The following is a 15161-nucleotide window of genomic DNA, read 5'->3' as shown; positions in this document are numbered from 1 at the left end:
CGTATACCGTGAGGAGAGAAAAACAAAATGGCGGAGCGTGTTGCTGAACCAACCGAGGACGAAATAAAAACTCTACTTGAAAACAAAACCAAAAATGTGGATTGAAAGTATTTAATGCTAAGAATGTATCTTTTTTTATTTTTCAAGAATTTTTTTATTATTGCATTTTTCACAAATTGCTCTTGCCATTTCGCCGGTTTGTTTACATTCTACAGCTTTAAAGCAGATACGCAGAGCCTTTATTTTTCAATAAGTTTCTGAGTGGATAGGATCTCCGTCCGTGACTCTTGTATGCTGCATAAATGGGAATAAAAATATATATTTTTGAGAGTTAAAATCCACCGCAAAGTTGTTATTGGAGCTGAGCCAGCCAGCCCTCAGCGCGTGACGTCACTGATTTGACGTCACTGATTGTGGGTCGAGTCTCATTAAAGCAGGATGGGTGCTATAACTTATGCAGCATACATGGACATGCATGCATTTTCACTGATAAAACGTAAAAGGCTCATTAAATAATCAGATGAACTGAGACAATCACATTCTGAAGCAAATTAAATAATCTTACACCTCTAACTTAAACACACAATACAAGTCACATGTTTTAATCTAAATGCAGGGAAACAACGCGGTGTTTTTATCCAGATGAGAGTCGGAGTTTACCCGTCTGTGTTCTCGCTTCTTGAAGGCCGACTGTTTCAGAAACAATCTGACTTTCAGTTCTCCGTTCATTCACTTCTTCCCCGTAAGGGCGAGATGGCAGCGATATCCAGTTTAGAAATCAGACGGCTGCTCCGCTCTTTCACTTTTCTTCATACTGTGTGTTCCGCCATTTCCGTGGTCGCCAGTGTCCTGTTTTACACCGTGGTGTGCTGGGGGGGGGCAGCACATCCAAGAAGGACACATCCAGGCTGGACAAACTGATCAGGCGGGCCGGCTCTGTGCTCGGCATGAAGCTGGACTCTCTGGTGACGGTGGCAGAGAAGAGGACTATGGACAAACTACTGAACATCATGGACGATGCCAGTCACCCTCTGCACACCGTCATCAGCAACCAGAGGAGCCTGTTCAGTGACAGAATGCTCCTTCCCAAGTGCAGGACGAACAGACTCAAAAACTCCTTTGTCCCTCACGCCATCAGACTGTACAACTCCTCTCTGGGGGGGTAACAGGAGGACAGAGGACGGGAAGGAGCAGTAGCCTAGCCTGACAATAAGCAATACTGGACAATGTGCAATATAATGTGCAATACCTCTCCTGATGGGCTTTTTTTTCCTCTTCCCCATATCTTATTCTTTTTTATATTTGTATATGTAAATACTTAATTTAGTTTATCTAGAAGTTTTTCTCTGTTTTCTATTCTCTGTTTATCCTGTAATGATGCTGCTGGAATCTTAATTTCCCTGAGGGAACCCTCCCAAAGGGATCAATAAAGTTCTATCTAATCTAATCTACTGCTGGGCTCAGGCAATTACTAAAACCCGGGATGGAACAGGATGTCACCGGTTTTAGCAACAACCGCGGGGAGGTCACTGCCCGAGCGATATGTCCCGTCCCGTTCCATCCCGGGTTTTACCAACAACCCTCGGCTCACTCCGGGAGGACTAGTGCAACTGAACTCACTTTCCTTTTAAAAATAAAATAAATACTTTCCTTTTCTTGTAGTTTTCTTTCCCTTTAATTGTTGGTCCTGCACCCTCTTTCAATGCAGGCTTATGGCCAACGCTCCTCAACAGATCAGAGGTCTCGTACGAGTCTTCAGTAAAATGTGCAGAGCAGAGGAGAGACCACTTCATAGGCGCCCAATGTGCCCGTGAACTTCTCGCAAAACGCGTCCAAATCTTTGCAGTTTGAACATTCTTGGGCCATGAATGCAACGTAAATCCACCTTCTGTCATGTTGCTGCACCGGCCAGTAACACATCTCCGTGGCATGGTGATAAATTAGCTCAAAATGGAGAATCAGAGTTGCAGTCAGCTCTGTGTTTTAGTTTAGCGGAAATGGTGATGAGACCGATAGACTTCCTGCTGTGACGTCACAGATGTCAAGGTCATTCACTCAGACCGCTACCTATATACTGTAAATCACTTTAATCGTAAAAATTACAATATTAGATTTATTGTTAGCGCTTTAAACCATTCCTGTGCCATTCGTGAGGCCTCAAGAATGGTTAAGAAGTCCGCCTGAGCAGAAATGATTGTCAGATGTTTTGTATAAAGTTTTTATTTATCAAATTTGAAAAAAAAAAATGCTCCATTTCTCAAAATCCAGTGAATGCGGATAGAATAAAATGGTTATCCCACTCAGTCTCGTCGTACATGGGTTCTAGCCGTACCCAACTCGATTTCGTGGAGTGACTGTTAAACGTATTCGGGTGCTAGCCCGTGAATAGCCTTAAACGCAATTACTAGTGTCGTAAATTTAATTCTAAATTGCACTGGCACAGATGAGACGTGATCAAAGCAGGAAGCGGAAAACTGTGTTCTGGATACGCTGTGACTTGGACAGTTGTGTTTGCAGCAAGCCATGTAATAAACTATTGCAGTGGTCCATTCTACTAATACAGTGGTGCTTGAAAGTTTGTGAACCCTTTAGAATTTTCTATATTTCTGCATAAATATGACCGAAAACATCATCAGATTTTCACACAAGTCCTAAAAGTAGATAAAGAGAACCCAGTTAAACAAATGAGACAAAAATATTATACTTGGTCATTTACTTATTGAGGAAAATGATCCAATATTACATATGTGAGGTGGCAAAAGTATGTGAACCTTTGCTTTCAGTATCTGGTGTGACCCCCTTGTGCAGCAATAACTGCAACTAAATGTTTGCGGTAACTGTTGATCAGTCCTGCACACCAGCTTGGAGGAATTTTAGCCCGTTCCTCCGTACAGAACAGCTTCAACTCTGGGATGTTGGTGGGTTTCCTCACATGAACTGCTCGCTTCAGGTCCTTCCACAACATTTCCATTGGATTAAGGTCAGGACTTTGACTTGGCCATTCCAAAACATTAACTTTATTCTTCTTTAACCATTCTTTGGTAGAACGAATTGTGTGCTTAGGGTCGTTGTCTTGCTGCATGACCCACCTTCTCTTGAGATTCAGTTCATGGACAGATGTCCTGACATTTTCCTTTAGAATTCGCTGGTATAATTCAGAATTCATTGTTCCATCAATGATGGCAAGCCGTCCTGGCCCAGATGCAGCAAAACAGGCCCAAACCATGATACTACCACCACCATGTTTCACAGATGGGATAAGGTTCTTATGCTGGAATGCAGTGTTTTTCCTTTCTCCAAACAAAACGCTTCTCATTTAAACCAAAAAGTTCTATTTTGGTCTCATCCGTCCATAAAACATTTTTCCAATAGCCTTCTGGCTTGTCCATGTGATCTTTAGCAAACTGCAGACAAGCAGCAATGTTCTTTTTGGAGAGCAGTGGCTTTCTCCTTGCAACTCTGCCATGCACACCATTGTTGTTCAGTGTTCTCCTGATGGTGGACTCATGAACATTAACATTAGCCAATGTGAGAGAGGCCTTCAGTTGCTTAGAAGTTACCCTGGGGTCCTTCGTGACCTCGCTGACTATTACTTTATTACTTGCTCTTGGAGTGATCTTTGTTGGTCGACCACTCCTGAGGAGGGTAACAATGGTCTTGAATTTCCTCCATTTGTACACAATCTGTCTGACTGTGGATTGGTGGAGTCCAAACTCTTTAGAGATGGTTTTGTAACCTTTTCCAGCCTGATGAGCATCAATAACACTTTTTCTGAGGTCCTCAGAAATCTCCTTTGTTCATGCCATGATACACTTCCACAAACATGTGTTGTGAAGATCAGACTTTGATAGATCCCTGTTCTTTAAATAAAACAGGGTGCCCACTCACACCTGATTGTCATCCCATTGATTGAAAACACCTGACTCTAATTTCACCTTCAAATTAACTGCTAATCCTAGAGGTTCACATACTTTTGCCACTCACAGATATGATCATTTTCCTCAATAAATAAATGACCAAGTATAATGTTTTTGTCTCGTTTGTTTAACTGGGTTCTCTTTATCTACTTTTAGGACTTGTGTGAAAATCTGATGATGTTTTAGGTCATATTTATGCAGAAATATAGAAAATTCTAAAGGGTTCACAAACTTTCAAGCACCACTGTACATTAGCACATGCACTAACGTCTTGGTTGATTCAGTTGATCAAAACTTTCTTATGCGTTTTAATGTTGTGCGAGTGAAAATAAGACACACTGCAGATCTTACTGATGTGTGTCTCTCCAAACCAGCAGCTCTTGGCCTCTTGATCTGGAGATAATCTGATGGTCACCAACAACAAGAGAGCCCTCGCTGACCGTAGACAATTGTCTTGTTCTGATAAAACTGTTCTTCATAACGAACCAGCACCTCAACGCTGTATTATAATGACCTGGAGAGCACCTCCCATCTTATGAATATTAATATAAACGTCCCACCCCATTGGCTGGTTCTGACTTTGCTCCTCCTGTCTGATTCCACTCAGGGCTTCCTCATGCAGCTGGTGTGTAATCTGTTGGACGAAGGTAACGCGGCGTTCAGGGAGGGCGACTGGACGCTGGCGCGAGGCCACTTCAGCGAGGGAGTGAGCGTGGCGAGATACGCTCAGGGCGAAGGAGTGACGGTTCCTGCGGCGCTGCTCGAGAGCCTGTACGTGAACAGAGCTGCGGCGCAACACAACATGGTGAGCTGTGTGGGATTATCCTGTTAACCTCTTCCTCTTTAACCGTCTGAACACCGTTCCGTGTGTGTGTGTGCAGAGAACCGGCCCGAGTCCAGACGCTGTAGAACCGCAAGCATTAAGTCCTTCTGCAGGAAGATTTTAGTGGTTTCTTTTCCACACACACACATAACCAAGAGTGAATAATAATAATAATACTGATAATGTGAGAAAACGATAAAACTTCCTGAGCTCTCTTCCTGACCCAAACTGTTTTTTCAAAATTAATGGCACCCCAATACTTTGCGGTGAATGATTTATTTTTTTCTAAACATCAGCTCTATCACTTTGTATTTTCATACCAATTTTTTCAAAAATCCAAATATAAAACGGTTTCAGGGATGATGATTAATATTAAAACAAAAAAAATAAACAAACCCCAAGCAAGAGCACAGCGACGCTTCCCGAGCTCCCTGACTGAGCGATCGTGTTTATCTCGTTCCTTTAAACTGTGAGGGTTTTTTTTCCTTTTAATATTTATCTTTTTTTTTTTTTATATGTGAGTATACTGAAGATAGTATGTTCTTCCTTATGGCCCTTTTCTATTTGTTAAAATCTTGACAAACTGCATCAACTCATGTTTTAGATTCAAAGAAAATACAGTGTGTCATGAAACCATGTAAAGACTCCTGTCTGACTAAAATCAATCAGATTAGTTCAAAGAATTTCTCAGAAATGGTTTTAAGGAGGGCGGCACGGTGGTGTAGTGGTTAGCGCTGTCACCTCACAGCAAGAAGGTCCTGGGTTCGAGCGGAGTTTGCATGTTCTCCCCGTGTCCGCGTGGGTTTCCTCCGGGTGCTCCGGTTTCCCCCGCAGTCCAAAGACATGCAGGTTAGGTTAACTGGTGACTCTAAATTGACCGTAGGTGTGAATGTGAGTGTGAATGGTTGTCTGTGTCTATGTGTCAGCCCTGTGATGACCTGGCGACTTGTCCAGGGTGTACCCCGCCTTTCACCCGTAGTCAGCTGGGATAGGCTCCAGCTTGCCTGCGACTCTGCAGAAGGATAAAGCGGCTAGAGATAATGAGATGAGATGGTTTTAAGGATTTGAAGGCACACCCAGAGAATCCCTCACATTGTCTGTCCTTATCGTCTTTAAGACTCCATTTTAAAAACCTGGACTTTAATCTTAACCTCATAACTCCTGATGCATCTCTGCTCCAAGAAAGGGAGGGTGAAGGCTATCGCATGGTTAACGCTCTCGGAGGAAAGTGCTTTCTGCTGTCTGCCTACTGCCGCATGCACGAGCTCATAGACGCCCATGATTTCCTCCATCCTTCCCTCCATGAGAGCTCGGCCTGTTATACTGTCTCAAGCTCCCGGCCACGGATATCTGTGGAATCATTAGGATTCGAACTAGTAAATGCTTTTCTGTTGTGCCACTTGGGACATTTCTTACAATACCTTAGTGTTGTAGTCGAGACCACCTAAATGGAGACCAAGTCATAACCAAGAACAAGTCGAGCCTGAGACTTTTGAGGGGCCGAGGCCGGGCCTTTTGAGGGGCCGAGGCCGGGCCTTTTGAGGGGCCGAGGCCGGGCCTTTTGAGGGGCCGGGCCGAGGCCAGAACCAGACTAATGTGTGTGAAGGGGGGTGGGGAGAGGAGGGTTGACGGATGTTAACAGAGAGAAATTTTAAAATGAACAAAGAGTCACGTTATTGGTTGCATTTGAAGCAGGAAGGTTTACAGCCAGTCACAGGAACGATGTTAACAAATAAATCAGATAATTTGGTGAAATCCCCGCAGTTGTGGTCTTGACTGGTCTTGAAATAAAATCCAGAGTCCTTTTGTGTCTGAGACCAAGACAAGAACGAGTAAAAATGCGGTTGATTCCAAGACGAAACCGAGGCCTTCAAAACGTGGTCTCGAGTACTACAAAGTCAGATTGACCCGGTTGTGTACCAGTCCAGCAGTTTCTTGACCCAAGAATCAGATTTCCTCATCGAACACCTGGACTGAGTCCACAGTGGACAGTTGAGTCCACATAGCCACTGCTCAAGCAGTTACACAGCAGCACCATGACATCTGCATTCCAGGACAAAACTCCGTCTTCACAACCGAGGCGTTTCTTTTAGCCCTGGAACACACTGAAAACGCACACCACCACAGTGTTTACTTTGTATGCAAAGTTTGGGAGAATAGCAGGGTACAAATAATTTACAGCAGGGTGCAAAATGGTAAAATGTCTGCCAGCGGCAGACATAATGCACGCAAAGCGTGCAGGGATGGATGGATGGATGGATGGAAGTACGAATTTTTCATGGGGTGGGATGGTTTGGAACAGGCCATCTAAAATTGGGATGACGTTTACCCGGGACGGGTATTTGAGGCGGGTCGTCTAGCTTGAGCTTGATTAGCGTTGTTACGCACGCCAGTGTTTCCCACAGAAATTTTGGAGACTATGGGGGCAAGCCATGGGGGAGGCGCGGGGGTTGTTTAAAATTGAGTGATATGTTAAATATTAAGTTATTACTGAAAAACTATTGATTAAAAAAAAGACACTGAGAAATGGTCCTATAAACAACTTTACCAATATAAAAGATTACCAGGACTACAAAAATGCAGAAAAATAGGCTTTACTTATCCAAATGCTCCTGTTGGTTCAAAAGTTAAAGTGCAGCACAACATGAAGTTACCTTAAAATATAATATAAATGCCTCAGCTTTCATGTAAGAAAAAAAAAAAACTGTTAATACTAGTGCTGTGTGCAGGCAGTCTCTCCTGAAGACTAAATTAAACAATAATTATAAACTAATAAAATAAATGGCTCACGCTTCATAGAAGAAAAAAACAATTTGAACAGAATCTCACAGTATGATGCTGAAGCTGCCTAAACAATGGAAAATAAAATACCATTTTGGTAAAAATGTTGGCATCCATTAATTTCTTGTATTAAGTAAAAAAAAAAAATATGTTGCCAGATACTGCTGACATTTTACAGCCCAAAATATGTTCAAAACCCGCCAAAATGCACTTAAAACCGTCCAAATTGGGTGGGAAACCGCGCAATCTGGCAACGCAGGCGGCAGTAATGGTGATGATACACGGGGCAACTTTTTGGGCAATGTTGCCGAGCAATGTTGCTGGGCAATTGCGTTTTGACTCTTTTCTATTGAGATTGGGCAACATTGCTTCTTTCTGAATGGTTTTGATAATCTCTGGCAACTTTTTGAGATAAGCCAATCAGAACGCGAGTATCGAGTCATGTGACCTCCGGTGAGGTTCGGATCAGAAATTTCAAACAAATATGGCGGCCGCTCAGTGTCAGTGGAGTGAAGAGATGGAGAGACTCCTCATCTGTTTTTACGCCGGTAAGTTGTTATTTTAATATTCTATATGGAGGAATTTACCTCACCAAAGCTCTAAAAAACAACAGACAGCTTGATTAAATGGTCACAGCAAAAATTAAGACATCGTTTGTTTTTTTTTTTTTTAGCTAACTGTAAACTGCCGTTGCCCATTGTTAGTTGCCCTGAAAAGTTGCCCTGTGTCTCACCTAGTTGCCCGTTGCCAGCAACATTGCTCGGCAACATTGCCCAAAAAGTTGCCCCGTGTATCATCACCTTAATGGCTGCACTCGTGTCGAGGATGTAAACACAATCTGGCAACACAGGGCAGTAATGGCTGCACTCATGTCGAGGATGTAAACACAGTTGACGCGGCAACGGACATACATGACATAGTGGATGTAATTTATGTTCACAACTTTTTTTTGCCAGAAATATTTAATATTAAATTTTGTGACTCGACTGACAATAGCCGGCGGCATAACAAGCCATAGCCGGCGATTTGCCGCCGGTGACCGGCTACTTTTGAGACTGCTGTGTATGGATTCTAAAGCTTGACAAACCTTCGAATCCTTGAAGGCAGATCAAGCTGTAATAGTACCGGGTGGCTGTGGGCTCTCGGCAGACACCGCTGCTAACAGGCTCCTTATCTCACTGCCAGACCTCAAATGCCGCTTTTCCACTACAAACGCGGCTGAGTCGGGCTGAGCCGTGGCGTGCTGAGTCGGGCTGAGTCGAGCTGAGCGGGGCTGTTGGAGTTGCATTTCGACTACAACCGCGCTGAACCGTGCTGGCTGGAAGTGGGTGGACACATTGGGTGGAGTTAGCGAAAGTGGGTGGACGTCAGGTGATGTCGTTAAGCAGCGCAAACAGTGACATCAGTGATCTTTTAAGCGGTAGTCTCACGACCCGGAGAGTAAACAATAAACATGGAGGACATGGAGTCGTTAGTGTTGCTGGTCTTGGTGCTGTGGCTTGTTGTCACCGACAACGCGGACAGATACTGGCAAGAGCGTATAGATGAGGCGAGGCGCATAAGGCTTCAGAAATTCTCGTAATTTGTAATTATTCTTCTTCCGGGTTTGCGGTGTTTACAGATCCCAGCGTGCTCGCGGGGCGTGTGTGGGCATGTGAGGACACTCCTCCTCACCAATCAGTGCACAGGGGAGTGTCTGCTCACGCCCCCAGCCTCACTCGGCACGGCTTGGCTCGCTTCAGCCCCACTCCAAAACCGTGCGAGTTTTGGGTGCTAAGCAGGGCTGAAGCGAGCCGAGTCGTGCTGGTTTTTGGTAGTCGAAACGCGAGCCGTGTCGGGCTGAAGTGAGCTGAAGCGAGCTGAAAAAGGGTAGTGGAAAAGGGCCAAAACTGACCTTTGACTGAGCAAGTGGGAGGTGAAATGGGATGAACATGAGGATGACAAACTGCAATCCTGTTGTGGCACTCTTTTTTTTTTAAATGTCCTCAGGATCAGACTGTCAGTACACGACATCGTGGGTTTCAAGCAGGAACTGTGTTGTGTCGGACTCCTCTGACTTATTGAACTGTTCTGCTTTTAGTGCGATTATTCTCTAAGGTTTTTTTTTTTTTTTTAAACTTGCTCACAATGGAATATTTTATACTTTTACATCATTTTGCCTCCTGACCACGTTTGTGCTTGTTTTGGAGCCTATTTAGTCTTTTGAGAGTTTTTGTTGATCTGGTTGTTTATAACCTTGTGCCACAAATTCAGCAGCTGACGAACTCCACTCTCGTTATCAGCTCTAGAAATACAAACACGTTTTCAGTGTTCTCTCGTGACCTTCGAGCACTCGCTGGGGTGTAAAACTCTGACTGCGAACGTCTCGTGTCTGAGCGATGGGGATGATGTGAGCGGTTAAGAGCCTCTGGTTTAGCTTTGTGCAAGTTACTGGGAAGACTGGCAGTCGAGTCGGGTTAATGACTCGGACTCTGACACTGGTGTAGAACAGAAATGTACAAGAAAAACCGCTGAATAAATATCTCGATGAAGGAAATGCAGAAACGGTAACCTCCACCATTCTTAGGTAAACATCACTGCCCTCTATAACACACACTCGTGTATTCACTCACGTCACCACAAAAAGACTTTGTGGCATTTGTCCAGTGACTCAAACACGTGGTTTGTGACTCAATCGGACACGCTGGGATCTATAAAAGCAGGTAATGTGATTTGAAACCTGTTCAAGACTTGCGGTTTGAATTGAAGTGGAAGTCCACATGGACAAAAAGAAGGAAGAGGCCCAGTGTGTGTTAAACTCATAAAATATGAATAGTAAGCATGCTGATTGGGTGTTAAATGGTTTTTAAACCAATATTTATTTATTTTTATTTATTTAAAGCTATTTCCAGCTCTTGTAAACCATCTTCTGAAGCAAATGTGTGATGACCCGGACATGCTGTGTGCACGGCGCTAAACCAGAGACTATAATCCTCCGTGACCTTGTTAGCCATATTATGCCGCTTTTCCACTACCAACGCGGCTGAGTCGGGCTGAGCCGTGCCGTGCTGAGTCGAGCTGAGCGGGGCTGTTGGAGTTGCATTTCGACTACAACCGCGCTGAACCGTGCTGGCTGGAAGTGGGTGGACACATTGGGTGGAGTTAGCGAAAGTGGGTGGACGTCACGTGATGTCGTTAGGCGGCGCAAACAGTGACATCAGTGACCTTTTAAGCAGTAGTCTCACTACCCGGAGAGTAAACAGTAAACATGGAGGACATGGAGTCGTTAGTGTTGCTGGTCTTGGTGCTGTGGCTTGTTGTCGCCAACAACGCCAACAGATACTGGCAAGAGCGTATAGATGAGGCGAGGCGCATAAGGCTTCAGAAATTCTCGTAATTCGTAATTATTCTTCTTCCGGGTTTACGGTGTTTACAGATCCCAGCGCGCTCGCGGGGCGTGTGTGGGCATGTGAGGACACGCCTCCTCACCAATCAGTGCACAGGGGAGTGTCTGCTCACGCCCCCAGCCTCACTCGGCTCGGTTTGGCTCGCTTCAGCCCCACTCCAAAACCGTGCGAGTTTTGGGTGCTAAGCAGGACTGAAGCGAGCTGAGTCGTGCTGCTCTGAGGTAGTCGAAACGCGAGCCGTGTCGGGCTGAAGTGAGCTGAAAAAGGGTAGTGGAAAAGGGCCATTAGTGTGGTAACTATGAGTGCTGTGTGTGTGTGTGTCTCTCTAAGCATTGTGTGTGTCTCTAAGCATCATGTCCGTGTGTGTGTGTCCATCAGGGGGAGCTGGAGGCGAGTGTGAGGGACTGTGACAGCGCTCTGAGTGTGTGTAAGGACAGCGGCAGGGCTCTATACAGGAAGGCCGTGTGTCTGAAGGAGCTCGGCCAACTGGACGAGGCGTACAAGTGCAGCACCGTCTGCCTGCTCACCTCTCCACAGGTAACACACTCTCTCTCTCTCTCTCTCTCTCTCTCTCTCTCCAGGGTCCGCTTCACATCATAACTTCATAAAGCATTTCCATGTCTGTCATTAAAGTTATATGATTATACTGTACAGTGTTGTGCTGTATGTACCGAATCTCACTCTTAGGTTCATCTGGATTGTTTTTTTAAGTTTCATTTATTTACTTTTTATTTATTTTTAAAAATTTTCATGTTAATGTAATTTCTCTTAGTTCTAGTGAAGGGAGATTGTGATGCTACAGCGCACACATGTATGTTTAAGACAATCTTGTGCTTTGGAATTTGTTCAGGGAGGAGCTGCATGTGGGGGGAGCCGCCGCCGCCACATATAGGGGGCGTGGGGGAGCCGCATATAGACACCAGCACCAGAACGATGGGCCTTTGTTAAAAATGTGCTTTAAAAAAAGGGAAGGAAGAACATCAGAGTTTGGTTTCAGCATTCTGAAGGATTTGATTCTCTCACATTCAGTGTGACGCATGAAGAACAAAGGGTGCCAATAATTCTGCTTGAGTGTCCAGTGTTGTGTGCTTTTTATATATATATATATATATATATATATATATATATATATATATATATGTATGTGTGTGTGTGTGTGTGTGTGTGTGTGTGTGTGTGTGTGTGTGTATTTTTGGTTTTTTTTGTTTGTTTTTTTTAAATTCTTTGTAATGTGTGTGTGTGTGTGTTCAGGATGAGAGGGTGAAGGAACTGGCTCAGGACTTGGCAGAGACTCTGGGTCTGAAGACGCGTAAAGCCTACGTTGATGTGCAGGTCCGTACCGTTAGCGCTCATGCAGTCACATGACCCATCAGGATGTGAATATACAGGAAAGTAGCGAAGTGTGAGAGAGTGCTTCATCACACCACCACATCGTTGATTATTTTACAGTAACAGCACGACCCAGAGTGTTTATACTGACCCGGATACGGATGCTAAGTGTAATGTAGGTGCAAGTGTGATCTCTCTCTTCCTCTTCTCCAGCAGGGTGTGACTGAGACGAACGGAGACGGCATGCCTCCTCTGGAGTTGGTGAGAGTTGTGCGGGTTTTTTTCCTCTCTCTGTCTTTATTAATTCCTCGATTCTACAGTTTTAATGTCGTGTTTTTCTTCTGTTAAAGATCTCTAATGGAGTGGACAGCTTGTGTGATGCCACAGGTGGGTGCCAATATTTATGCTTTCCATCATCAGGTCATTGTGTGTTGTTTGTACTCTGAGCTCTCTCTCTCTCTCTCTCTCTCAGCAGGTGTGCCTGTGAGCACGTCCTCCGTCTTGCCCGCCCCGGTCCCTGTGAGCGACGCAGCTGAGCCGGCTGTGTGTCTGTCGGTGCCCGTGTCTGAGCAGCTGGGGGACTGTGAGCTGGTGGGGGACGAGCTGGACACGCTTCTGGACTGCGTCTCCAAGCAAGAGCAGCTCCCACATGTGAGTCTCTGACGTCCAGAGCAACACAAACCAATTGTATTCGTAAAACTAAAGAAGGAAATGGATATTGTCTGTGTAAAGAGTAACTACAGTTCTCTCTCTCTCTCTCTCTCTCTCTCTCTCTCTCTCTCTCTCTCAGACCCCCTCTAAAGGCAGCGTCGTCCCCACTCATGTCCCGGCGATGGGTCTGGGTCCGTCGTTCCCGCCGCTCCTCCCTGCTCCCTCCCCGTGTCTTCCTCCTGCGTTCTTCCCTTCGGCCGTCACTCACCTGAACACGCTGGACTCGTTCTGTGAGCCGGGTCGCGACCCGTTTCTGTCCGTCAGACCCCTGGACTCGCTCGACTCCTTCTCTCAGGCCTCGTCTCAGGGCTCAGTGCCTCAGCGACCCCCTCTGGTGGTGGGAGGAGAGGGACTCGACTCGCTCTCGGAGTTCACACTGCCCGGTGAGTGGGTTTACCGCTGCTCCACACACTCAGCACTGACGCACAGGCCACGCCTCCGTCCCTGGGGCTGACACGCATGCGCAGAGGCCACGCCTCCATCCCTGAGATTTTGGCTCCGTTTGTATAGAATGGGAGTGAACAGGAGAGCGCCGTCAATTTTTATACAGTCGGCACTCTGACACTTTTTTTCTTACAGTGCTGCGTTTCTGACAGAGTGTGATTTAAATATAAATGTGAACAGCATTAATCCATAACACACTCTCTCTCTCTCTCTCTCTCTCTCTCTCTCTCTCTCCAGGTGGTAAAATCTCTCACACTTTTCTCCCTCCACTGAAGATCAGAAGCTCCTCTGACTCTGTGAACGCTGTTTACACGGTGGGTTTTCTTTTTAACTTCCTTTTTCTTCCTTCTCCTCTTTTGTTTTTTGTTTTTATTTAACTTCCCATCTCTCCTTCCTCTATGCCTGTCATTTCCTTTATTCTTCCTCCTGACCCTTTCACTTCTCTTTGTTCCTCTGGCTGACCTTGTTATTCTCTGTGATCTTATGAGTTTTGCGCTGCAAAATATAATCATGTAGACAAAACTGTGTGTTTGAGCAGAACGGTCATGTAGCGTCTACCTTATCCCAGCTTTCCAAGAATCCTCTGGAACACACACACGACTTCACTCAGGCCTGTTCAGCCTGTTTTATACGTACAGGTAATACACACACGCACACGCACACACCCTCAGCTCTGTGATGATTAAAATCACTTCCTGTATTGTCTGATCTTCTCTCTCTCCGTCTCGTCCCTGTCTCAGGTGCGGGCGTGCTGGACTGTGAGTACAAGTCCGATTTGTCTCACAGCTGTAAGAAAGACATCCTGCTGTGCAGGAGAAAAGGCGGAGTCAGTGTGCCTTGGAGGCGTGTCCGGCCACGCCCAGCTCGAAGCAACTTCCAGGGTCCTTATGTGCTCTGTAAAGGTGAACTAACGGGTCGTGTTCATGATCCTTTACCTTAATATTTATACTTTTATAGTCATATCTGTGTGTGTGTGTGTGTGTGTGTGTGTGTGTGTACAGAGGTCCTAGAGCGTCAGGACTGTAAATACGGTGAGGCCTGTACCTTTGCATACTGTCAGGAGGAGATTGATGTGTGGACACAGGAGAGGCGGGGCTTATTGACGCGGGAGCTGCTCTTCAACCCGCTCTCATCCAATCAGAGACAAGCGCTGAGCGTCATCAGACTACTGAATATACACGGCGGCATGTTCATGTTCCTCTGTGAGGTACGCGTGCACTCTCACTCACTCTCACTCTCTCTCTCTCTCTCTCTCTCTCACACACACACACACACACACACACTGTGGTAATGAAGCCTTAGTGTTGTTGAATTCTCCAATCTGATGAGTTGTTAGTTTTCTGTAACAGTAGCTCTGCCGCTAATTCACAGGGGGGTGGGTGTGTGTGTGTGTGTGTGTGTGCGCGCAGGGCTGTTTTGATGGTAAACCCAGGACGGTCAGTAAGCGCTGTAAGGAGAACCCGTCCTTGTGCTCCAGCATGGACTTCCCTCATCAGTTCGACAGAAACAAGTTGGTTCCTCATGTTGCTCCTGTCTCAGGGTCATGTGACCATCCTGTCAGTGTGGCTGTACATTCCCTCATTACACTCTAATCAGTCCTCTAGAACGCTCTATAACTCAGTCCATCAGTACTCTAGAACTCTCCGTAACTGTGTACATCGGCGCTCTAGAACGCTCCGTAACTCGGTACGTCGGCGCTCTGAAACTCTCCGTATGTCGGCGCTCTGGAACGCTCCGGAACCCGGCGCTCTGGAATGCTCTGGAACTCTG

The 15161-nt window shown here is 45.7% G+C and overlaps 1 protein-coding gene across 3 annotated transcripts in view; it reads left to right on the top strand.

Moving 5' to 3' along the window:
* The window catches only part of zc3h7ba (zinc finger CCCH-type containing 7Ba), a 36800-nt gene that overhangs the window by 9125 nt on the left and 12514 nt on the right, over positions 1–15161 (top strand). The window contains exons 4-15 of one of the 3 annotated variants that reach the window (XM_060904381.1): positions 4525–4722; positions 11286–11444; positions 12159–12239; positions 12453–12497; positions 12587–12623; positions 12712–12887; positions 13027–13330; positions 13629–13705; positions 13930–14029; positions 14132–14293; positions 14393–14598; positions 14801–14901. In XM_060904381.1, coding sequence (XP_060760364.1) covers positions 4525–4722; positions 11286–11444; positions 12159–12239; positions 12453–12497; positions 12587–12623; positions 12712–12887; positions 13027–13330; positions 13629–13705; positions 13930–14029; positions 14132–14293; positions 14393–14598; positions 14801–14901 — 1646 coding nt within the window. Of the gene's footprint in view, positions 1–4524; positions 4723–11285; positions 11445–12158; positions 12240–12449; positions 12498–12586; positions 12624–12711; positions 12888–13026; positions 13331–13628; positions 13706–13929; positions 14030–14131; positions 14294–14392; positions 14599–14800; positions 14902–15161 lie in introns of all 3 variants that reach the window. The other 2 variants (XM_060904382.1, XM_060904380.1) reach the window with 2 other exon arrangements.

This window comes from Neoarius graeffei, chromosome 22 (assembly GCF_027579695.1).
Source record: "Neoarius graeffei isolate fNeoGra1 chromosome 22, fNeoGra1.pri, whole genome shotgun sequence".
NCBI lineage: Eukaryota > Metazoa > Chordata > Actinopteri > Siluriformes > Ariidae > Neoarius > Neoarius graeffei.
Note: the sequence above shows the minus strand (reverse complement) of the source record. Positions and strands in the feature narration are given on the sequence as shown.